General features: G+C 35.6%; 3 protein-coding genes across 4 annotated transcripts; all 3 read right to left on the reverse strand.

Annotated features, from left to right (window-relative positions):
• Positions 1–2,108: 2,108 nt before the first annotated feature.
• Positions 2,109–3,932, reverse strand: LOC107739303 (interleukin-10-like). Its single transcript, XM_016551386.1, has 5 exons — positions 3,765–3,932; positions 3,554–3,610; positions 3,156–3,311; positions 2,634–2,696; positions 2,109–2,492 (listed from the first exon to the last, which is right to left on the reverse strand). The coding sequence occupies exons 1-5, from the start codon at positions 3,930–3,932 to the stop codon at positions 2,397–2,399; spliced, it is 540 nt and encodes a 179-aa protein (XP_016406872.1). The 3' UTR covers positions 2,109–2,396.
• An 8,748-nt stretch (positions 3,933–12,680) lies between these two features.
• On the reverse strand, positions 12,681–14,478 carry LOC107739304 (interleukin-20-like). Its single transcript, XM_016551387.1, has 5 exons — positions 14,320–14,478; positions 13,769–13,831; positions 13,485–13,637; positions 12,977–13,051; positions 12,681–12,764 (listed from the first exon to the last, which is right to left on the reverse strand). Exons 1-5 carry the CDS (start codon positions 14,476–14,478, stop codon positions 12,681–12,683), a joined length of 534 nt encoding a protein of 177 aa, XP_016406873.1.
• Positions 14,479–17,879: 3,401 nt separating this feature from the next.
• On the reverse strand, positions 17,880–23,649 carry LOC107739305 (prolargin-like). Of its 2 annotated transcripts, XM_016551389.1 has the most exons (4): positions 23,366–23,649; positions 22,016–22,157; positions 18,646–19,628; positions 17,880–18,569 (listed from the first exon to the last, which is right to left on the reverse strand). In XM_016551389.1, the coding sequence occupies exons 3-4, from the start codon at positions 19,622–19,624 to the stop codon at positions 18,406–18,408; spliced, it is 1,143 nt and encodes a 380-aa protein (XP_016406875.1). In that variant the 5' UTR covers positions 19,625–19,628; positions 22,016–22,157; positions 23,366–23,649; the 3' UTR covers positions 17,880–18,405. The 2 variants fall into 2 exon arrangements, with proteins under 2 accessions (XP_016406875.1, XP_016406874.1); XM_016551388.1 differs by lacking the exon at positions 22,016–22,157.
• Positions 23,650–25,229: the final 1,580 nt, after the last annotated feature.

The raw sequence follows: 25,229 nt of genomic DNA on the forward strand, positions 1-25,229 counted from the left end.
TTAATATTATTATTGTATAATTGCCTGCCGAATGTACTAAAGCGATTATTTCCGAATTCGCCATTCGATAATTAAATCTCTAATAAATCATCAATCGGTTAGTCGCGACTGGCAATGCTTCGGCTCGCGCGCTCTCCTCGCCTCCGCCAAACGGTTTGGATCAGAGTAATCGATGCGAGAGAGAGAGAATGGAGTGGACTGTGGAAGCGCACAGGTGGAGCAGGGTTTCAAGCGCAGGTCAGTTTCATCTGTAAATATGCTATTGTAGTTTTGTCTTTGTTTACTTAGTTAAGCAGCAGCAGCCCATTGCTCATCAGTCATCACTCAAAATACTGTATAAAGGACATCATTATTATCTATTTTAATGTTACAGTAGTAATTTAGCAGACAAATAGGGTTTTCCATGTTTCAGAATTTGTTGTGGGTGTATGAGTGTGAGATTTCCCAGCCTGAATTCGTAATATTACAGTTGAACCGCTGATGTCACATGGATTATTTTACCGATCTCCTTGCTACGTTTCTGGACGTTGATCGTGCTAGTACCCTTGCTGTCTATGGGAGGGTCAGAGAGCTGTCGGAATGCATCAAAAATATCTTAATTTGTGTTCTGAAGATGAACGGAGGTCTTACGGGTTTGGAACGACATGAGGGTGAGTAATTAATGACAGAATTTTCATTTTTGGGTGAACTAACCCTTTAAGACATAACTGACGAGGGTTTACGTGAATAATCACCAATGTGAGTAATGACACATTTTTTGCATGTATCTTGTCCATTTAGGTGCACACCTTAAGCTAAAAGTTGATTTTACTTGTCTGTGTTCTGTTCCCTCTCTGAGCACATGCACAGAAAGCATCCTGAGGAACAGCACTTTTAAAAAGACTAATAAATCTAATAAACTTTAAAAAATCAAACACATCCCATTTTGCAAAAGTCACATTAGTTTGGGTTTTTATGGTGGAGCGAAAGTTCACCGCTGGAAGAATGGGGAACAATAATCGTTTTATCTTGATTATTGTATTTTCATAATCGTTGGAGGCCAAAATTGAAATAGAAACTGTTTTTTTTATTAATTGCACAGCTCTATGTGTGCAGTTAGTTGATTGAAAGAATAAAAACAAGACTTTTTTCAACTTATGATTCTACTGCTAAGAAATAAGCATTGCAGACACCACATAGCCTATTTGCTTTTTCATCTCTAAATCTCACTTGAACATCAGAAGACCTGATGTTTTGGTGCTTTGGAAGCCTGTGTGCAACTAGTTTCATTAGGAGGTACCTTCATATAGAAACCCTGCAAGGTTTCATGCACAGCCTATGATAGTTTGGTGTTGATAGATGCACAAGTGTATGACTCTGTACTCTATTGTTTTGCAAAAGCTTTCAATTTCAATTGCTTCCCCAACCAACTAACCACCCCAGGCCTTGCTTAAGGTTCTGTCACAACTGAAACTAGTGTCTTGTTCCCATACTGTTTTGCTTACTCAGTAGCTCACACCATGGCTGCAGGATTAAAGTTTCAAGGCCTATGTTAGCTGTTACATAGTTAATCTCATTAGGGTGAGACATGCATCGCTGTAATTACAGTAAAGGGCCGACTGCTGAGCTGCTGGTAACTGCTCTATTTAGGTCAGTTTTGAGGTTAGCACAGTCACGTTTTAACCCTTACTAGCTCACTTTGACACACCCTGTAAATGATAGTGTTAAGTGATAAGTCGCAGGAGCACTGTTTTAATGATTTGTCATTTTAGAATTTAGATTTAGCTTGTTTGCTCAAGACTTGGCATAAAGTGTAGGAAGTAAACAGAAGACCAGAATGAACTCATGTCAACACGAGGAAGACAAATAACCACATTAACCAAAAAAGGAAATGTTTGTTGCATTATTCAGTTAAAATAATTTATTGATGACACTTTTCTGTAACAAATTAAAAATAAGCATCAGAAATATATGAAATGAACAATAAATTAACTTTTGAGCTCATAAAATAAAATAAATAAAATTCATGACATAAATATCAGTATTTACACAATAACAAGTTATTACACACTTTCAAGTTATTTCAGCAAGTTGGCAAAATGCAACTAATTTTTTTAAAATAACCCTGGTCAATGTGACTTAAACATCATTTTATGGTTTTAGTTCAATCTAAAACACTGCCATAGTGACATCCAGAAACTGAAGGCGAAGAGGAAGGCTTTCCAATGCATCATAAAGTAGTGTGATGGAATGGTGATGTGCAAGCAATAAGTTAAAGGATGAAGTCCATTTGTGCCATATCCTACAGTATGTTCTTGATCTGTCCATTGTTTCTACATTATTCTTCATTATTTCTTCATTATTTCAGACTTGACTCAAGTCATCATGGCCAGAATCTAATCCAGTGTGACATCCTATTAGTGCTTGACTCTCTTTGCTGCCAAATACTGCTCGATGTACTTAAAGAGCATATCAAGCTCTCCCATGGCTTTATAAACGCCTTGTTCCTTCATCTAAAGAGAAAAAGATGTTGTCAGCCTTTGGAATAGCTTTCAGACATAATTTAATAATTTCAGGTAATCTTAGAGTAGAAAATAGTTTTGATGGTGTAACATGATACTTTTATTAGCATTAAGTTGCTGTATAAGACTTACCTTTTCATACGAGTTCTTTATGCTGGCGAACTCAAAGGGATTTTGGCAAGAAAAGTAATTCCTCTGTAACATAGAGAGACGTGTGTTATTTCATGTAGTTTGCAATGTTAAAGACACCTTCTTTGCCTCACCATACCATTGCACAACAAGCACTAGGTATTTTGATTGATTTGCAACAGCTCTTGCCAAAAAAAATAGCCACATAGGCTTTCTACATATGTGCACTATTTCGACATCCTAAAGATGCCTGAACTACGTTTTTCAAAAAATAACGGTCACCAACCTAACATTACACATCCTAACTTTAGCAACCTAATTTTAACAAGTTCCCTGCTTAAACACATCCAAATACCAGCCTAAACTGTTTTGCTGTTCTCCCAGCCTGGTTAGGCAGCTAAGTCAGCTGGTTTGTCACCAGGACGGAAAAGTTTACTCTGATTGTGAAAGTAATCACATCAGTAAGACCAAATTTATAATCCTTTAAACATATTTTATATGTTAATGACCAAATGACAGACTTACACATTTCAGTATATCCCGCTTGAGATCCTGAAATATATTTCCTATGGAGTCAATTGGTGTTGTGGAGTGCAAGTGGTTCTTCTGGACAGCTGTTGGCAGAATGGTGTCCAAGTAGAAGTGCAGGATCTCATTCATGACGTGACACCCATGAGGACTCTGTGGATCATATATGAGATTTATCCTTTATGAGCTGTTTCAGACACCCACGGTTATCACGCTATGGCACCGCTGTAGCAATGTGCAGATCTAAGATGTTTGGCGAGCTTTTAGTTTGGTTTGCATGCGTCTTGCACAAAACCTTCAGTTTCAGTATGATTACTTCTGCTGTTGCTAATTTTAAATTTGAATAATTGCTGCTATTGTACTGTGGGAGTAGATGAATGGAGTTTGGTACTTACATTGATGTTCTGTTGCACATTTTCGTTCAATAATGGTTCCAAGTCATCATTGGACTCCTGAGGAGAACAAATGCAAACAAAAACCCATTAGAGAGAACCTCAAACCTCAATATAGCATGAAATAAAGCAGAAATGCCTTGTAGTTTGGGATTTGCAAGGTTCAGACTTCATTCAATGTATCTGAGCTGGAAATCAGTCTAAATATACTTACATAAAACCTCTGTATTTCTCTATATGCAGAACGGAGCTCCTTCAGTCTCACAGGAAAGCCCTCCACAAATGAGCAACAGTCAGACTTGCAGTCGACTCTTCTGCACTGAGCACTGTCAGAAAGCAGAAGCATGACCAGAGCAGAAAGGATGACTCCAGTGAAAATCATTCTTCAATCCTCTTTCTTTCTTCTTGATTCTTTTTTGATATTCAGCCCTCAATAGAGATGTGAAGATTAGCTTTGGGGTGCCGTTATTTTATACCCCAGAAAATTCCTATCTAGCGTTCTGTGGTGGGGTGAGGGGGGTGGGGGGGTGTTGACTTACTGGCAATTTGTCTTTACACTGTGTCATCACCTTGTTCACAAACATTTTTTTCTTTCTGTTTTTGGAATAAAGAAGTTATAGGAAAATTTAACTTGGATGGTTAATTCAAGATGAAGTCAGCAATAAAATGCTTATATCTATCTATCTATCTATCTATCTATCTATCTGTCTGTCTATCTATCTATCTATCTATCTATCTATCTATCTATCTATCATTATATTGTTCTATCTATCAATCCACTTACCAAAATAGATAATAGATTCATTTGCAGTTCATCTTTGTAAATGAATTTTGGATAATGAAGAAATAATGAACTTAGTAATTAAAAATATATAATTTAATTGTCCTTATATGATTTAACCTTATCCGTTTTTTTTTTTTTTGCTTTTTTTTGCCAGTTGCGGGAATCTTCTGTTAATTTCTCAGACAGAAGCAGTGAACTGAATAGACGTCTCATCTCTGACATTTCTTTTTACGCAGATGGTGAAAGCCCTGTATGTGCATTGAGCCAACTCTCACAGGTGAGCGTAAACTCACACATACAGAGATGATTGTAAGGGGTCCAGTGTGGTTTCTGGGTGACAAATAACTCCTTGGTATTCTAAACCACAAATACCTTTCACATTTACCCCGGCTCCATTGATTCTAAAATAATGCACGCCAGACTTTCTCCTGAAACTCAACTCAAGTTGTTGGCCTCTTACAACTTATATGAAATTAACCTTCATCCGTCCCTTCCCTCATATAAAAAAAAAGTTTTCCTCGCGGGTCAAAATGACCCAAAGGGTAAAAATGACACTTTTTTTGGCCCAGAAAGCTTATATTGATCCATTCCTATATTTTTTCTTAATGTTTATGTAGTTTTGTTTTTATTATTTTTAGGTGATTTTTATTTTATTTACCTTATTTTCCTTAATCATTCGTGTTACAATGTGTTTATATGTGTTTGTGTGTGTGTGTGGGGGTGGGGGTATGTGAGTGTTTTCTGCTTTAGGAATATTCTGTAGTCTCAGCCCTTCGTTTGGTTATAAATCTTTTCTGGATTGTCTCATATTTTGTTTTTTGTTTTTTTGAAATCAAATTTAAAAAATGCATTTTTTTCAGACATCCCATTAATTCCCATGGTGGGTAAAATTGACCCGCGAGGGAAGAATTATAATTTTTTTTTTTTATTACACCCACATAAAGTCTTTGAATACACAAATTTTTGTGTGTGTGTGATCCACGTTCAAGTGTGACAAAATTAAATCAGCTCCTGGTCAAATTGCCACGAAGAGAGGATGAATGTTAAACACTTCTCTTGGATACAGTATTATTCCTATTACACAGCTACAAGGCCTAGCAACAAGACAAACACTGCAACAACAATATTACAGTAATATTAACATTGAAGTCCTCTGATGTCATTCTTGCTACAATTTTTTGTTTGTATGAAACGAGAGAGCAGTGTTATACAAGACATGTAAGTAGTGCTGGTGTTAGTTACCCAGATTAGCTGACTTAAGACAGCATTTAATAATTACTTAAGAAAGCTGTAAAATGTACTCTCTTTTTCCTTTTTAATTCAATTTATTGGATGCAGGCATGTAAGAATAAAACATTACGGCACTTTTTAAATGTGATGTACATGGTGTGAACAAATCTCTGTCTGAGAGAGACAGTGTTTGCTGAAATATTGTTTGTTTTCAGTCAAAATCAAGCTGACTAAGCAAATACTTGACCAGTAAACTCTACATAAAGTCATTTAAAGAAATATATATTTAAGTATACCAAATATTCAAGTATACCTATAGTATACCTTTAGGTCAGGCTTCTTCTTTCCTGAAGATGATCTCATGAAATTAAGTGTCACTTAAAGCATAGACTTATGTTATGTCACCAAAAGACAACACACTTGTTCTGCTTCTGCATATGCTACAGTTCACCACAGACTCGTCATATTAAGTTGAAAATGTCACAAACAATCACAATAAGTGAAACTACATGTTTCATAACCAACAAAACTACATTTAGCGAATGATTTCCCATTGTGAAGTGTCATACAATGGCTTGAAAATCAACCAGATATAAAGATATACATTTTATTCAACCCAAATATATGAAATCTCAAGGCCAATTATCAGTCTCTGTAGTTTTTTGGGATAGTTTTTTGACATTTCAGACGGGACTCAATTCATCTTTCAAGTATGAAGTATCAGACATTGCTGTTATTGTAGCTCTTGCCATGTTTAATGATTATAAATCATTGATAACCATTATACATTTGTCCATCGTTGTACTCTTTGTTGAAGTTAAAGCCAGTTTGAACCATTGCAGTGAGCTTAGCTATGGAAAGCTGCTTCTTATTTTACTAACACTACTACAGTAAATGCAATTATAAAAAAATGCTTTACATTCCTTGAATTTTATTTTAGTGCAGGCTATTACAAGAAATTAGTGAATGCTATGGAATTTCATTAGTTGTCATTAACTGAGTAATGTAAGCATGAGTGAGCTAACCTGTTCCATGACTTACTATTACACCATGTATGCAAGCATTTCTGGCTGTACCTCAAATGCTTTAGCATGAAGACTAGCGGGGTAAGCCCAACCCATGATGCAAAATTGGTGGTTTTTTTCTCTCCGGAGTGGCTGAGGTAAGATCTACACTAGACTCACAGACAGGCACAGATTACTGACAGCGAACGTAATGGAGGGCCTAGGGATAAAAACACAAAGGAATTTACAATGTGCTGCCTGAACGCATTTGAGTAGCAAAACATTCATCCTGTGGAAAGCCTGAAACCGAGAGAGATTTGATCATCATGCTCTTATCATGATTGATTTTGTGTGTGTGTATGTGTGTGTTTTGACTAATAATATAGTATTGTAAGTCAACTGACCATTTATCAATATACATTTTGCCCATAGGTGATTCATTCCTGTACCACTCCTGTGTCTAGATTATAACAGAAGCTCTGAGAAAGCATATTATGACTTATTCAGATGATCAGCATACCGCTGGCCTGTTTTGATTATTGTCAGTAACTGGTTTATGTTTCAGCTAAATTTCCTTTTTTTTTTTTTTTATAAATCTGGCTATATACAGCTCTAATGCATAAAGAAAAAACAGAAAGTGAAAAATAGTGCAACAATGATTCACATACATATAGGAAGATGCATTATTATCGGTATAGTTTACCCAAAAATGACACTTTTGACATTATTTACCCACATGTTGTTCCAAATCTTTTTCTTCTGTGGAACATAAAATATTTTGAGAAAGGTTTTTTTTTTTTTTTTTTTATAATTCCCACCATTTTTTATTGAATGACAGTTTTTTTTTGCCTTTTTACAGAAGACTCAAGAGAAACAGGGAGCTGAAGAAGATATCGGGACATCTGGCTGAGATCAGGCCACATTTATTCTTGCTTTCTCATGAGCACAATGGCACTTACGTGTCGTGATTACACAGACTACCCATAGCCCCATGACGAGGTTTGAATTGGTGATGCATTGGGGGCAGAGGTAAGGAGCTTTGAGGGCAAAGCTAAAAAGGGATTTATGAGGTAAACATACTGAAATGCCCCACATCGAAAACATATATTATTCACACCGGAGTTTTTTTCTTACTTTTCCTTTTTGACAGTTGAAAGTATTTGCATATGGATAGATTCATGTTCTGAGATTCATTTGCGTATAGATCGATTCTTGTTTTGAGATTCATTTGCATATGGATAGATTCATGTTCTGAGACATTAAATATGAAACTGCTCTGAATCAGGATATGAAACTAATGAATGTCAGCTTCTTAGTTATAAATCATCAATTTAAAGGTTTTTCTAGTATAATATCTATAGTCTTTAATTAAATTTTACAACTATTCAAAATATACAGCATTTCTGATTAACTGAATTGTTTTACAGATTGATTTATAGTCTGATCTGAACATTACTAACAGTAATCATTATACTCTGTTTTTCTGAAATCTGAAGTGTTTTAATGTATAAGTACTGTAATATTGAACCTTTACTTTCACTTCTGTATATATTTTATGTTAGTTGTATAAGTTTTACATAAGATAAATGTAGAGTTTGATGTAAAATCCCACATTGCATGACTAAGAGAGTTTCTGTTATATAGTAGTTTCTCTTAAGCAATTGGCAGTTTCGTCTAAAAATTCTGCTAAAGTCATGCTAAACCACATTGACTCATTGACCACCTTGTAATATTGGGAAGTTATGAAAGCTGTTAATTTTATATTTATCCAAATGATTTTATTGATCATAAGATGTTGATGAACTGATTACATACTCCCTTATTAATCAGTCATCTTGTACCATGAAAACATTAATAATTTCTGTTTCTGGTGATTTTAATACTACAAATATCAACTTTAGACCAAATTTTATTTGATTTTTGAAGCAGATCTAAATTGTTGCAAGTACAACTTTGTGTAAAGTTGCTTTTTGTTCATGAGGGTCACTGCCTGACCCTTGCTTCACTAAGACTGTCTTTAAAGGAAATCGCTCAACGCATCATTCTGCAGCAGTTTCAGTTTCACAATTTTTTCTTTAGTTTAACTGTTTAAGGTGTCAAAGCCGCTACGTATGGGCGTTCTGTAGTGACGCATATGCGAGCGCTTGCTACGAGGCGGCTTGTTGACCAGCACGTAGGATGAAGCTGTTATGGCTCGTGCCTTTGCGGGCACTGGTACCCACATGACTGAGGTTGCGTTCCAAAACAAAACAGCATGCGTCTGCTGAAGCGTACCTATGGATGTTTTGCTGCATAAAAACTCCTCCCTTCCTGTCACTGGAACACAGAGTGCATAATTTGTTTTGAAGAGTCAACATCATGAAATCTTAAATCTTAGTCGCAAGAGTCACAAGATTTGTAAAATGTTTTTGAAAAGAAGTCTCTTATGCTCAACATGCCTGTATTTACTTGGTCTAAAGTACGAAAAAAAAAAAATATATATATATATATTTATATATACTGTATATATATTGTTGAGAAATATTATTACAAATTAAAATAATAATTGTTTTCTATTTTAAAATAAATTGTAATGTATTCCTGTGATGGCAACTGAATTTTCAACATGAAACAAAACATTTTGACATGCTCATTTAGTGCTCATGAAACTGTTGCAAACAATTCAAAAGAATGGCATTTATTTGAAATAAAAATCTTTTGTAACATTAGAAATGAACTTTCTGTCACTTTAAATTAGTTTTAATGAGTCCTCTATGAAAAGTAAGGTATTAATTTCTTTTAAAAAAAATCTCACCCCAAACTTTTGAACAGTAGTGTAATAGTGCATAGTTGGCATGGCAAGATAAATAGGTTTATATGCGTTTTAAAAGGGAGAAAATTCTTTACTTAACCTTGTTGATGTAAACAACTGTGTGTCCACTCAAACGCTGATATTTTGGCACAAATTCATCTGTTGCTTCGCAATGGTAATGGGCAGGGAGATAATACTGTATATGACCTAGACTATGTTAAATACACTACCAGTGAGGATAAATATGGTTTGTCCAACCACAAAGTGTTTTGTTGAATCAGTTATTGCCTGTTTATAGCAGCAAATAGAAGCATTTATCAAAATAGAGGCATTTAAAAAGCTAAACTCTCAATAGTTTTGCATATTGTGTAAAATTACTGTGGTTCATGGTAGTATTGATTCAGTTTAATGATTTGTTTCAAGGATATTTTTGTTTTGGCACTGTTGGGTTGCAGTTTGAAGTCTAAAGTAAAATCTGGAACTGCTGCTAAAATAGACCTTGTAAAAAAAAAACATCGTATTTGGTCTTCAACAGCACAGTTTTGCACCCTGTACATTTTAATATGTAAATATGTATAAATTAGTATGTAAAACAGCAAATGACTCAGACAGTTTATGACCAATAGTTTCATTTAACAAAATCTTTTTCGTGACAGTTACCCATAATGAGTTTGATTTTAAGAAGTGGTATAATCAGGCATCAGAGACATGTGCCATATCATGTGGACAGTTATGGATGCTGGTATAATGTCATGGCATGTTGTGTCAAGAAGCATGACACAAGTCTCATTGACGAATAGAATAGAAGAGTGCGGGTACTATTGTGGGTTTGAAAGGTCATTAGGTTCAGTGCTGCAATGCAGTCGTGAGCTACCTCAGGTGCTTAGCATGCAACTTTGCTTGTAGTCCTGGGAAGTTTTAGAGGAAGTATATTAAGTGTGCTGCGTAGATTCTTTCCCATTTGGTTAAGAGTGACCTACTGTACTGTACATTTGGTTTTGACCATGCAAAACAGATGTTTTGAAACTGTAGAAATTTTAAACCATGTTGCATTTTTGTGTTTTGGGTGACCCTGGCAGTATTCTTAATGATAGCGCGTTGCTTAGAATGCTTCGCTTGCTGTTAAGTTTTTGGTATAATTTTATGTGTCAATTGATCAGCAAGATCTAAAACACAGGAAATTTCCTGTTATGCTGAGCTGGTTTCAGTGAATTCACTAAAGTTCTTTAAAAAAAAAAAAAAGCTGTTATGAAAGTGATTCAGGAAATTCAAGCCATGTCAGCTATTTAGTGCACGTTTCTAGTACCATCATCAGCGATTTAGAGTGGAATAATTAATCTGTTTCACTGTCACCGGAAAGCTTTTAAATATTTGAATGTTGTGCATGTATAAATGTTTCCATGACGATGTCTCCATGACAAAGATTAAGATGTCCCCTCTCCTACAAAGCAAAGTAAATTATCTTGGTTTTATCTTGGACTTTCACATCTTTTAATTTGGCACGAAACTGTATCAACTTACGCTAGCATATGAGATTACAGTGTCAACATCCACAGGCTATTTATTTTTAAGGTTGGTTTATGAATGACAAATCTATCAAATTATAGTATAGCATGGATTTGTCAGGGTTACTGTATAGCAACAAAAACAACTATGAAGGTCACAAAGAAGGCTACAGACCTTATTGGCACTTCCTGTTAGATTGGCTTTACCATGGTAGATTAATTAAAAATTTACATTTATTCAGCATTTGTATTTAAGCTGTAACTGCACTTTTTTAAAGTATAATTTTTTTTTTTAACTTACGATTGATCACTTCACAATTAGGTGGAATGTTTTATTATGTCCACTGGTAAGCAGTTTGCTTGCTTTGTAAATATAGAAACGCAGTATTGAAGTGGCTTTACATTCATCCTCTCATGTAAAGTTTCAGTATTCCACCAGATATGATATCCCACCATCAAAACACTGCTTATTGTTTAACACCACTACTGGCCACTAGAGGTCAGTAAGGTTGCTTGTTGAAAGCATGTAAGGTGCTAGGCTGAATTAGGAATAGCCTACTACTCTTACTTAGGCTCCAGCTTTCCCATGACCCTACAGAGGATAAGCGGTTTGGAAAATGAATGCATGGATGAATATCCTACTATATTCTTCTGCTGTTTCTTAGTATAGTCGAGTGGTATTCCGAATTCAGCTGTACAGCAACATTTAACAGAAGTGTTGCGTCATTCTTTGTTTCTTAGCACTGTTTTTGCTGATACTTTCTATCAAGAATTAAGTCAGAATTTGACGTGGTATGACAAATTTGTGCCTCAATATCTTCTTGTTTGATATGAATAGCCGTGAACCTGTTACCTAAATTGAAAGTCAGTGATCAATGCGGTTTGTGTTTCTATAGCCACCTGACAAAAAGGTCTGTCAGAAAACACAGAAAACACCTGCTGAAACAGCATGCGTCAGCTCTTAACATCTGGGTGTTTCCGTTTAGCATAAACATGACAAATATATACGGTTACTTATGTTTACTCTCATGAGGTGAAACATCAGTTCTTGAGTGATTTCCTATAATGTGTTTCAATTAATCTGAATAGATTTTGTGGTAAAACAGGTGACTCATAACAGCTTAAATATATCTTTATTTTATAAATTATATATTTTTTATGAAGACAACAATACAAAGAAAGTCACAGATCACAAACTGACCGCAAAGGTCTACTTTGCAGCATGACATTTATACATCATGCAAATATGCTTAGAAATATGGCTTTAAATGTAGACAAAAAGGTCTGTCAGAAAACACAGAGTGATGACCTGCTGAAACAGCATGCGTCAGCTCTTAACATCTGGGTGTTTCCGTTTAGCATAAACATGACAAATATATACGGTTACTTATGTTTACTCTCATGAGGTGAAACATCAGTTCTTGAGTGATTTCCTATAATGTGTTTCAATTAATCTGAATAGATTTTGTGGTAAAACAGGTGACTCATAACAGCTTAAATATATCTTTATTTTATAAATTATATATTTTTTATGAAGACAACAATACAAAGAAAGTCACAGATCACAAACTGACCGCAAAGGTCTACTTTGCAGCATGACATTTATACATCATGCAAATATGCTTAGAAATATGGCTTTAAATGTAGTTAATTATAAATAAATTATTTTCACAAACTGTAAGGAAACAAAAACTTTTTAAAACTGTTTTTAGAGTCAAGTAGTAAATATTCTTTGTTCTTGAATCTATGCAGCTGTCCCTGTTTTGAGAAATATAATAAATATCTAGCTTCACTTAAGTTAGGTCTTGGTGTATTTTCAGTGGTGTTGGAAACTTTCTATCCATTCAAGTAGTGAATCCAGCTCTCCAATAGCCTTCACTGCTCCTGCTGCCTGATCAAGCTGAAAGACAAAAGGAAAGTTATTTTTCTTTCATTTTCTGTTCTGATTGTGAGGGAAAAGTCAGTAGAATTTGGTGGAATTTATTTAAATATGTTGAAATGTGTTAAACTGAGCTTTTTGTAGTATTGTCAGATCAAATAAAAGATTTAAGAAAATATCCGTATTGGCAGGTCTAGTTATTAGTTGTCCTGTCAGTAAATTATGTCTCTTACCTGGTCATACATGGTTTGAATTCCTGAGAGTTTTTGTTTGGCATCTTCACTGCACTCACAGTGTGCATTAGCATGCTTTTGGATAGACACACAGTGACATGATTAGATTAGTCTGCTAAAAGCTTTCCAGCAACATCTCTCTATCTCTATTGCTGTGCTTACACCTGCCCCTAATCCTCCACCAATATTCTAAAATACACAGAGCTTGATTTCATTTACAGTTGCTTATTGCTATATAGATAATCGCAGCTTGCACATGCATTTTTTCGCAGACAGGTTTGTAGGTCATAGTTGGTCAAATGGAAAAGTCCCAAATATTGTAGCGGAAGAAATTTTTGTTTTAGTTTTTAGTCTGATGCCATTCAAATGCCAAAGGAAGGTCTTTGACCTTGACCTCTGTAAAAAGATTTGCGAGTTACGACAGTGTGCGGGACTTTTCCAATTTTTTTCCAGTCTTACGGTTGCAACAGTTTGAAAAACGTTCTTTAACTAGAGCAGTGTTACATACACACACTCGCAGGTCCTTGGTGATACTGAGGAAGGAGTTGGCCAGTACGCTGGTGGTTCTGCGATGTAGGGAATGACTGCTGCTGTAGTTGATAAAGACCTTATCCATGTAGAAGTGAAGGAGCTGCCTGAGGAAACAGCAGCTTTCTGTAGCCTAATAATGAGGAAGACAAATAAATCACTGATTTTTTTGACAGTAATATATGGTATACTGATATTGATCAGTTGATTCTACAAAGGTTATGAAGCTACAGGCCCTACAAAAAAAGAATCAAAAAATGTTACCTGTATACTGTTCATCACGTCTTTTCTAAGTAATCGGATTGCCTTGTGATCATCTCCTGAAATCTGTCAAAACACAAGATATTATCAGATTGCATTACCGTTGTAATCACTACATAACCTCAAACCACAGACACAATCAAATAAGGCCACCTTAAAAATGGCAATGTTTACATGGGAATTTTCTGCTCTGTTTTTGCAAGGGATATGATTCGTCAGACTGACAAAGAGCTGAAGACATTGGCAGGAGTTTCCAGGGGTTGACTGAAGTATTCCTTTTGCTATTTTTTGCTTTGTCATGCTTAAAAGTCATTGTTGTTCTTTTGATTGACATGCAGAGTGCAAGAACAACTTAAAACCAATAACCTGTTGGTTGACATGTCAAGCCTGTCAAGAAAGCCCATTGACATCACCAATGATGTCATTGTTATGGCGGGAAATGGACTTGGCGCATTTATACATGTTTAGCATACATCAAGCCACCAGCAGCTGTTTTAACAGAAGGAAATGCTGAGACTAATACATGAATAAGGCTAGACTGTAAATGTGCTCACCATGCTTTGACGGATGTGCTGGAAGTGGTGCCTGAGTTCATGCGTGTGAATGTTCACTTTACAGCTGCCCAAGTGAAGCCTCCGACCCTGGGCTGTGTCCCATAGACCACACAGCATGGTGCATACAAGCATGCTATATATGATAAACAAGTCCTTCATTATTATTCTGACAGTTCAGCCTGGGATAAAAAGAAAAGACAGTCAAACATAAGTATATACAGTATGTGCTACATAAATGTAATAATGTATGTGCTATATCATTGTCATATAGGATTAAATAAATATGCTGTACATTATGTATTATTACCCGGTGAGGTCCAGGGAGTGTTTTTCTTCATAGAATGAAGTGCACCTCTGTATGGTGATGGTAGGTGCTCTTATAGTGGGACAGGAGGGGAATTTCGACAGGTATTCCTTGATTCTCTTCTACCTCCCATTACAGTAAGAGGAAGTGCCTGTCTTTGCAAGATTATTAATTCATCACTTTGGGAATTGGCACGTACATAATCTTACTATACCTGTAGTGGCATGTTATACTGTGTAGTTGTGCAAATATATATATATATATATTATAGTACACTACCGTTAAAATTTTGGGGTGAAATTATTTTTTATTTTTGAAAGATGTCTCTTATGCTTACCAATGCTTTATTTGATCAAAAATCCAGTAATATTGTGAGGTATTATTAATTTTTGTGATGGCAAAGCTAAATTTTCAGAAGCCATTACTCCAGTATTCAGTGTCACATGATCCTTCAGAAATCATTCTAAAATGCTGATTTGATGCACAGTATTTCTAGTTACCATAAATTATGAAAACAGTTGTACTTAATATTTTTGTGGAAATTTTTTTTTTTTTTTTTGAGGAATAGAACGTTTTTTGTAACAATGTAAAAGTCTTTACTGTCACTTTTGGTCAATTTAAAGCATCCTTCATCCTTCTAGTATATTTTACTGACCCTACTATTGAACAGTAAATATTATATAGTTGGGCATGAATAAGTATTGGGAATTGATAAGTACTGAAATAGGTTATTTTTTATAAAGAAATTATTTGTGTATTTACATTTTAACAATAATCTTTATTAAATAATAATGAGAAAGAAAGACTGCATACTGCTTTTACTCATTATTTGGTTATTCTTTATTTAGCAGCCTTTATTTAAAAGGCAGATTACTGCACTTACCACAGGGACAGTCCCGCAGGGGCCTTCTTGGGGATAAGGGGCTCTGTCAAGTGATAACTGTCCCAATTCATATCACTTCCGAAATTAGAACCTAGAACGTTTAGTTTACTAGATTTGCCAATATCTCTACATCATTGCATGTGTGTATTTCATCTGATAAAGACTGACTGAAAAGTCTTAAGTTTCCTTTTCAATTAAGCTCACATGAACAGTTACGTAAATCAAATTTCCTCTAGTGACCAAAAATTGTTTTCATAATTGACATTTAGTTCATTTGTATTCATTTTTTTTCTAAACGGGACAACAAATTTCTTCCCGATATTAGTGTGTTATGTGACAATTTTTGTTTACTGGCTATTTCATAATCAACTGACCAGCATTGCTTGACTTTTGAAAGCATGTGGTCCAGTAGAACGCTATTTCTTCTGCTGTTGGGCTCCATTGACAGGAAATAAGTTCAGACCTTTCTTGCTCTGTTTCCTTATGCTGCAGGCAGTTTGTTTTATTTTTGTCCTTCCTAACATCGGTTGCTCTGAATGATTGCCAATCAAACCTGAAATAGTGCAATACAGGTAGCTGTGTGTGGAAAGACTTCTTTGCCCAGTAAGGAAACCAATTACATGAAATACTTGTTTGATTAATTGTTTAAAATGTTAAAGATGTTGAAATGCTAAATTCATTTGCAGTTAGTGAGCAGGAAGAGAACTAAAACACTAAGAATTTATCATCACTGGATATTACTGGATAAAAAGTCCCTGGTTGTACTGTTGCATTATGTCACTCATCAGTTATGTGTGGGAATCTGAAACATGATTACAGTGGTACAACTCTTTTGTGTATATATCAGTTATTTTGCATATAGCATAAAGCATTTAGAGAACTCAATATAAATTGCATCACTTAATATAATGTACAAAGTTCCCACAAGATGTCACTATAATCATAAAAGAAAAATTTGCCATGTAAATTTGGCTTAGGAAAAGTTTGTGTAAGAAAAAAAGTGGTTATTTGGTCACTCTTTATTTTAAGGTCCAGTTCTCACTATTAACTAATTATTAAGACTAAGACTTTTGCCTCAATAAACTCCTAATTACTGCTTATAAGGCAGTTGTTAAGTTTAGGTATTGGGTAGGATTAGGGCTGGGCAATATGGCCAAAAATCATATCTTGTTTTTTTTTGACTGAAATGCGATATACGGTATATAAAAAAATATGTATTTATTTATTTTTAATTTATTTATTTATACAGCCTGCACAATGTTGTCCAATGAAACAATGTTTATACTGAAGGCAATGAAAACATATATAGTGAAAGTAGGCTATACAATCCATTATGTGCAAAAAAGAGGCTAAAATCACATTACATTCGAACATTTTAACATTACATAAAAACAAAAAAATAATGCTTTTTAAAAGAAATTCAATTCACTAAAATACAAATGAAAGTAAATAAACACGAGCACAGATTAATTGCATTATATTTTGATTACCCTTTACGTTTATCTGCTATCATAAAATACACTTGTAGGTTTTAAATTCTACAGGTGCATCTCAATAAATTAGAATGTCGTGGAAAAGTTCATTTATTTCAGTAATTCAACTCAAATTGTGAAACTCGTGTATTAAATACATTCAATGCACACAGACTGAAGTAGTTTTAAGTCACAATTTTTGCGCTTCTATTTTGTGCTCAGTCTGTTCAATGAAGTCTGTGAAGTTATGGAGAATCGCATGCAGAAGGCTTTTGACAGCAAAACATCAATATTTCCATGACATTCTAACATTTACAGATGGAGAATATACCTGTAAGTGTAAGTTATGCATTGAGGAAAACAGCACATCTGATGGGACAAGCTGCTTTCAACCATACATGTTAATTATATCTTACTTTATTATTTATTATTTAGTTATTTTAAAGCCCTTAATATAAGCATGTCTCATGTTTAGGACAAACTGGATTATGCAGTTTCCGTGCAGCAGCTCGGGACTCGATATATTGCCCAGCCCTATAGGGATGTAGAATATGGTCATGCAGAATATGTGCTTTATAACTACTAATAAACAGCCAATATGCTAGTAATATGCATGCTAATAAGCAACTATTAATAGTGAGAATCGATCCCTAAACTAAAGTGTTACTTTAGTGAATGATTCTTTTAAAGAACCCAAAATGCTTTTTCTATGGCATCTTTGCGAAAACCTATAGAACGTTTAATTTTAAGTGTGTATAGTAAATTATACACTAAATCTGCTTGTTGTCTAGTTTTATTGTTATAATATGTTATGCTATGTGAAGCGTGGAATATAGCAGGCGAATTCTACATATGACTTTTAAAAACAAGTATGTTGAAATAGAGCATTATTTTTCCACATTTATTTATATAGAAATACTGACACAAGATAAAGGCAGGACTATACACATTAAATTAAAAACACAGGCACATTAAGGGCATTTTCAACTACACAGTAGTTACATTATTCCCTCATTTATCATTTTGCTTCATCGTATCTTAGTCTACCCCTATACTCCTTAATTGTAACTACGCTTGTTGTCTGTTGCACAGTACGTCCGTTAATGTACCTTTATTTTTAGGGTTTAATTAATTCCACTCAGCCATCGCTGCTGCTTCTGTTCTGTATAATCACATAGAAACGTTTAATGCAGAATACTCATGCTCAGTTGTATTCAAGGCAGGAAATTCAATAAATATGATGCATTGAAGGTTTTTAGGTTACACAATGAAACATTCCTGAAAATAAAGGGAAAAAATGCATTGTTTAAAAATGCATTCTTTACTTGTTTTCTCCAGTACTGTTTGATTCAATCAGTACTGTCAAGTAGACAGGAAGGCCTGGCTGTGCACAGGCATGCATCAATCTGTTCATCACTCAAACCATCTTATATTACTATAGCATGAAGGTGTCTGAAGCACATGATGACATCTGAGGGGACGGGAGGACTCAAGTGATTGCCGTCCAGACGCAGGTATCTCAGTTTGGGTGCTCCGTTCTCATCATGCATGTTGAGAGAGTTAGAGGGACAGATCTCAGTGCCGTTAACACCTGCAAAGACAAGTAAATGTGTTATTTTGGAGATGTTGTTCTGTGGCACAATAACAAATTGAATTGAAGTACATACTCTCAATGCTGTTGTTGTTAAGATGAAGTTGCTCCAGCTCGTGGTTGAACAGGGGAATAGTGCTCAGCATGTTATGGGACAAATGCAAATCCAACAGTGAGCTCACGTTGAACACCAACTTTGGAAGACCTTTGTCATTAAGCTGGTTGTAGTTAAGTCTCACAAAGGCCAGGTTTGTGAAATCCTTGAAGTAGCCCTGTGGAATCTCCTCAATGTTATTTCTGTCCAAGAACAGTTGGAAGAGGCCCTTTGGTATATTCGCAGGCATCTTCCTGAGGATGTTGTGGGCCAGGTTGAGCTGAATCAAGTTCTTCAGATCTTTGAAGTTGTTCTTGCCCAAGCTGCTGTCACTGATCCTGTTGTGATGCAGATCCAGAAGTGCGAGATGTTCCATCTTGCTGAACGCTCCAGGTGGGACCTTTGATATTTGGTTGCGGCTGAGTCTAAGCTGCTCCAGACCAGCCGGCAAGTCATCAGGCACCTCCTTTAGCTCGTTCCTCTGCATATAAAGGTAAAGGAGGTTTGGCAGCTTCTCAAAGACTTGTTTCTCCACTGAACGGATACGGTTGTTTCCCAGATTTATCCACTTAAGCTCAGTGCAGTTTTTGAAAGAGTCTGCGGTTACTTGGTCAATGTAGTTATTCTGTAGGTACAGGTAGTGGGTACGGAACGGGATGACCGGGACCTTCCGGATGTTGCGGTTTTCACAGTACAGAGCATTTGGGTAAGATGGTGGGCAGAAACACTCTCTGGGGCAGTCTGGGAATTCAGAGGGAGGGCCTAGGATCGGAGGGGGAAAGTCTGTGGGTTCCTGGGGCTCGGGCTCAGACTTTGGGGCAGGAGAAGACGGTTTCTTGGGAGCAGGAGGTTTCCTAGTGGTAGGCGGACGGACAGGCTTTGGTTTTGGTCTTCGCTGGCCACAGACATCCGTCATCAGAAGAAGGACAAGAAGAGAGCAGTATGCAAGCCCAGCTTTCATGGTCCTGAACAGAGAAGCAGCAAGAAAACATTGTCATTTTGCTTTATCCTGTGCTGATTTGGGCAGTAATATCAGTTCTTTCACAAATAAGGATTTGTTAAATTAGCATTTAACTCTTGTCATTTCTTGCCAACTTAAGATCACAAGATAATAGTAATTAAAAGTCAGTTCATTTAAATAATTAAAACATTGAAAATGTACTACACTGTAAAATCTAATTAGTTGGGCTTACTTAAAAAAAGCATGCAAACCGATTGCCTTGAAAAAACGAAGTAAAGTGAAATAGGAATAGTATGTTGTACTGACAAATGCTTAGTTAGTATAGTTTACTTACACAAGAGTTCTAGTAACTAAAAAAGAACATAGGGGGTACTTGCTCCTTTCATTTAGGTTTACTCATGACTTAATATAGCTACTCACTGACTCCCAGAGTGCATTGCGGCAGTTATTACTTTCCTTCTCTTGAAATCAAATAACTCTGACTTCATGATGCATTGCTGCATTAACAAGAAGAAAATTATAATAACATAAACGAAGTTCCAAGTGCCCAACCAAAGGGAATGCTAATCACTATAATGGTTAAAACAAACAAACACACATTTTAGGAAAATCAACATCAATTGATTATGAAGTCAGCTTATGTGATGTTCTCTCAAATATTTCAGTTGTATTGAAAATTTATTGGATTTTACAGTGTAATTACAAATAGCTAAATAAGAGCACTATCATTTTATGTAGGCGTTAATTTGATTTTGGAAGAATTTAATAATAAATAAGAAGTCATATTGACATCTCTGACTTCATTTGATTACAGACTTTGGTGTCTTGAAAAATCAGGAGCACAGTTTGAGACATTTGTGATATCTCTTAAAGTTCTACAGGAAACATGTGTGATGTTTCTGGGATTCTTTGGGCTCTTTTTTAAATAAAGAAACAGAAACTTAAAGAAGAGACATCTTTTGTGGTTTTTCTTTGCTATGGAGACCCTTGATCAAGGTCTGGCATGACAGACCTACAGACTCTGAAGTAATTTTTGCTGTCATCTTTGTCATGTACTCTTCCAATTTGGCTGGATTATTATGACTTCTACAGACTCTGAAAAAAAAGCAGCTCTGGATTTACAGGTTTATCTGCACAGGGCTCCGATAAAGACTCTATTGTGCAATGTAAGACCTAGGAAAGAGTGAGTCTTAATGAGGGAACCAGGCTGGACACCCAGGGGAGCTTAGAGGAAACCAATGGCTGGAACAATTGCAGTGTTAGCATGCTATCTGCACCTCTGTGTCAGTTTTGCTTAACAAATACCACCTTTGAATTGCTGATTGGTGGAACACTGAAAACATTACATAATTTCTCAGAGGATTAATAAATGTTTTTTTTAAATATATATATATATATATAATTAAGTTACTTTGCAGGCAGTACAAAGTATAAAAATGAGCCATGTAACTAGATTTTTTTTCAGATATGAAAAACATTTTATTTTATACTTTTTAATTTATATAACTCATATTTCAAAACTCATTATATTAATAATGCCTCTCATTAGGCCAAACAGTCTCACTGAGGATTCTTTATCTGCTTCTTAACTCCTATGTAATAACAATGACTGCTACAAAAGCTTCAATAATTCAGTATCAGTCTTTGTTGGACTTTAACTTTCCCATAAAAAGGTTTTAAAGCTAGAACTTTTATATTTTACGATTTTATGCCACATCTCTTTGGGTCTTATATCTGAACTTTGACTAGACAAAACATTTTAATTTAGTTTTTTTTTGTGGCTTTTCTTGATTACCTAACTGTGCTTCAGCTTTCATTTTTAGAGAAGTGCCCATATGTTCTCTTTAGGAATGTTCTTCTACAAAGCAGAATTCATGTTTTTTTTTTTCTTCAGGGTCCTCATAATTTCATAAATGATTTTAAACCACTCTTAGAAATATTTTGGCAGGTTGACTGCTGGGAAGTGATCTCAAGTTGAAGATTATTGTTCTTACTATGGTAAGATATTTCCACTGAACCATAAAATAAACTTTGTAAAATAAACAGACAGATAAATTTCAACATCTTTTTTTTTCTGCTCTGAGCTCACATCAGGAATTTCCTTTGATCACTCTTTTATACTGTGCTTGTGAAAAACGTTGTGCTTGAAACTTGATGGTAAAAATGAGTGAAATTATATTAAGCAGATAAAGCTAGTGGGTTAAAACGTGTCTAAAATATGTAAACACTGTGATGCTTGTTTACACTGGGTTACGATTGTCTAATATTAGGTTTGATTTGATTAGATGGGCCAGGCCCTAAAAACATCCCTGTTCAACTCCATTGTTTAGCCTAGACGAATCATTTCACTTGAGAAATTAGATATTTTATGCATCCTATGCAGAGACTCACAAACAGGCACAAAACAAGGAGCAGTGCAGCGAGTCTGATGGATGATCACAATCAGATGTTTGGCTGAAAGTGCCAGGCTGGGTGTCAGCCGCATGGTCATGGAGAGCAGGCAGCAGGGCTCAGGCCGTGAGAGAAAGGAAACCTGGGAAAATGTCGATTTGTTTAGTTCTCTTCTGCATGCCTGCTTTAGGTGGGGTGCAAATGAGATTGTGATCCTATCTGGGCTTTGATTTATTCAGAAATGTTGATTAACAAAGCTAAATAATATTTGTGACCATATAAGGAGATTTAGGTCATTACTAGGCATAAGACAAATGCATAATAACAAAAACATGCAATGAGTCCGTGCTGGCAAGGCTCAAAAGGAGGGAACTGTTGAGTTTTAGATTTGGTTAGAGGTCGAACAAGACAAAAAAAGGTCTCTGGGATGTATTATTTCTGAACCAAGAGAATAATGGTTTTGCCTAGAAATGGATCAGACCAGAAACATTACAGGTCTGCTACCTAGGCAGTTGATATGATTAATAAAAATGTAGCAGAAAATCAATGAGAAAGCTTCTCCTGACATATCAGGTGCAAGATGATTAAGTTTGATGAATGTAAGAGATGCTAATGGAATCTGCACTGTTGGGTATTTTTATCATTTTGTTTTCAACTGGTTTCGTATGTCTTAAAATGTACACACTAACAACAAGTCTTTGATAGATCAGACAGGACAGGTGAACAATGCATAGTTGGCGATTTTGTTTTTATTATCCTTTTTTATTTGATTATTATTTTTATTATATTTATATTTATATTATTACTATAATTAGTTTAATAATAATTAATTGTTTCAATATTGTTTGATTAATTTATTAATCTATATTTGATAAATTTTTTATTTGATTAATTTGATTATTGGTATAATTTTATTATATATGTGTAAAACACACACACACACACACACACAGACACACACACACACACACACATATATTATACATATATATAAACTTCTAAACATCTAAGAAGTATTCAAACTGAGAACACAAAGCTTGTAAGAGAGTGTCTACCTGTTTTAGCACTGCACTCAGAGGTGTTAATTGAGCCCTAGTTGGTGCACAAGTACCCGAAAGTACTGAGTGAACAGCCAAAGTAATCATGCCATTATTTTCATAAGCTTTAACTAAATTGAATAAATTACACTTGGCTAAAGAATGCAGATTTTAGGACCAAATTAATGGCTAAATTCATGTGCTATTTCTTGCCAGCATCCACAGATTTTCTGATTATTATGTATGTATTTATGTTGCTTGTCTCCTTTGAGACTGATTTATGGCTGTTTTGAAGAAACAAAACATTTCTTACCTGTTGCTGATTCTTGCCCTTGTTTGATGAATCCTCTTGCTGTCACTTCACACTCACAGAGTTCTGCTCTCCCACCTTGCTTTCTCCTTCTCTCTCACTCTGTTTCTTTTCCCCCTCTTTCCTCCGTACTTCCCCTGTTCTCCTCTGCTAAGCAGGCTGCCTATTGGGTCTTTCCCTCTTTTCCTTGTGAAGGTCAACAACTCTGTCTCCCTGCCCCGCCTTCAGGGAAAGTGGCTCAAATTAAATCGAAACATCCATCCCTTAACACCAGGATCTGTTGTCCACTGCTGTACACACTGATGCATGTAAATGGGTGTGTATCGAGGACTACAGGGCCAGTGGGATGGGGTGGAGATCAATACAGAAAGCGTGGGGTCAGAATTCTTTCCAACACCATCCTCTGCCCGATCATGCGGATCCTTGGGATACTTCATCAAAATCATGTGCTTTTTATTTAGTTTAGAACCACAGAGTACTGGACAGCTTCCTTTTTTTTTCTTTTGCATACTTGTGTGGTGTATGCCTGATTTTCTCTCAAGTAAAAAAAATTATCACGTGAGCTCCCTTATTTGGGATTGTCTGACTTTTGTGATTCTAAGTGCTCTAGGTTTTAGGTAATCTCTCTCACACTTACTTTTTCTCTCTTTCTTGTGCTTTCAAGCTTTGTGCAGAGAGCTGCAGCTGCAGAGCAGTGGTGACGAAATGTGAAAAACATGGTTCTTACTCCCATTGAAACCTATTCATCTCCCTCACACACAATTGCACATTTACACTGTGAGGTCAGACCCATGCTTATATTTTAAACCCCAAAGGACTTCAACATCTGGAGTAACAACATCTGTGATATATGGTGTTTTAGAATTGTAAGTCTTAAGAGCTGCAGCACTCAATCATTTACAGGTTTTAAAAGGACTGTTTAGTGTTGTCTTCCTCTGAGATCACTGGCAATGTCCCAGATTTGCACATATGTGCTAAATTAGAATCATAGATTCGCGGGCTGTAATTGTGGTGAACTTCATTCAGGGATTGACTGGAGCTCTTAAACAGCCCAGAGACCTATAGCGGCCCATTATAACCCACCACAAATAACCCCCTATATTAGCTATCACATGCACATAATAATTTATAATCAATAAATTATCAATAGATGAGAAATAATTTGCCGTACTTTCTAAGTAAACTCATTGGACACTTTGATTTGCATTTATTTTGTGTTCAGAGACGTGTCTCTGGTGCTGGTCCATTTCTGTTTTTAGGAAGATCACTTTCATATGTTGTGCGATCTTTTGTTAGGGTGTTGTCCCTTTTCATCTCAAATCTTAAAACTCATTCACTCAAACTGAGTGCATGACATTATCAATAATGTTTAGAATGACCTCAGTATTCAGCCACAGGCTGGTCTCTCTCAATCATCATTACATCAGTGTTATAATGGGTGAGTTTTTGCATGTGTCGTAATGGCTCTTACTGAGTACTGTACATGAGTCATTGTGATATTTACTCTGATACCTTGTGAGATAATTTAGGTCAGATTTTATGTATGGCACAACAATATATCTCTGCCAAGACTACATTATTTTAAGCAGTATCATTGTCATCTGGGGCAAACCCAAAGTTTGTTGTTAATTAAAAGTAAAAGGCTGGAAAGGGTGAAACTGGAGTACCCTTTTGGCAAGGAAATGTCTTTCCTTCCTATTACAGCTTAAATTTATTTGCATATCAAGCTTAATTACATGCTTTAAGATTTATTGTCAAGAGCTTAATCGTTTGGCGCAGAGTGAAAACAATCAAGGTTGGTCATATGTATGTTGCAAAGTTGAAATGACCATGAGCATCTGAAGCAAATTCACTCACATTGTTCTTC

This window comes from Sinocyclocheilus rhinocerous, unplaced genomic scaffold (assembly GCF_001515625.1).
Source record: "Sinocyclocheilus rhinocerous isolate Xijiao unplaced genomic scaffold, SAMN03320098_v1.1 scaffold14, whole genome shotgun sequence".
Lineage (NCBI taxonomy): Eukaryota > Metazoa > Chordata > Actinopteri > Cypriniformes > Cyprinidae > Sinocyclocheilus > Sinocyclocheilus rhinocerous.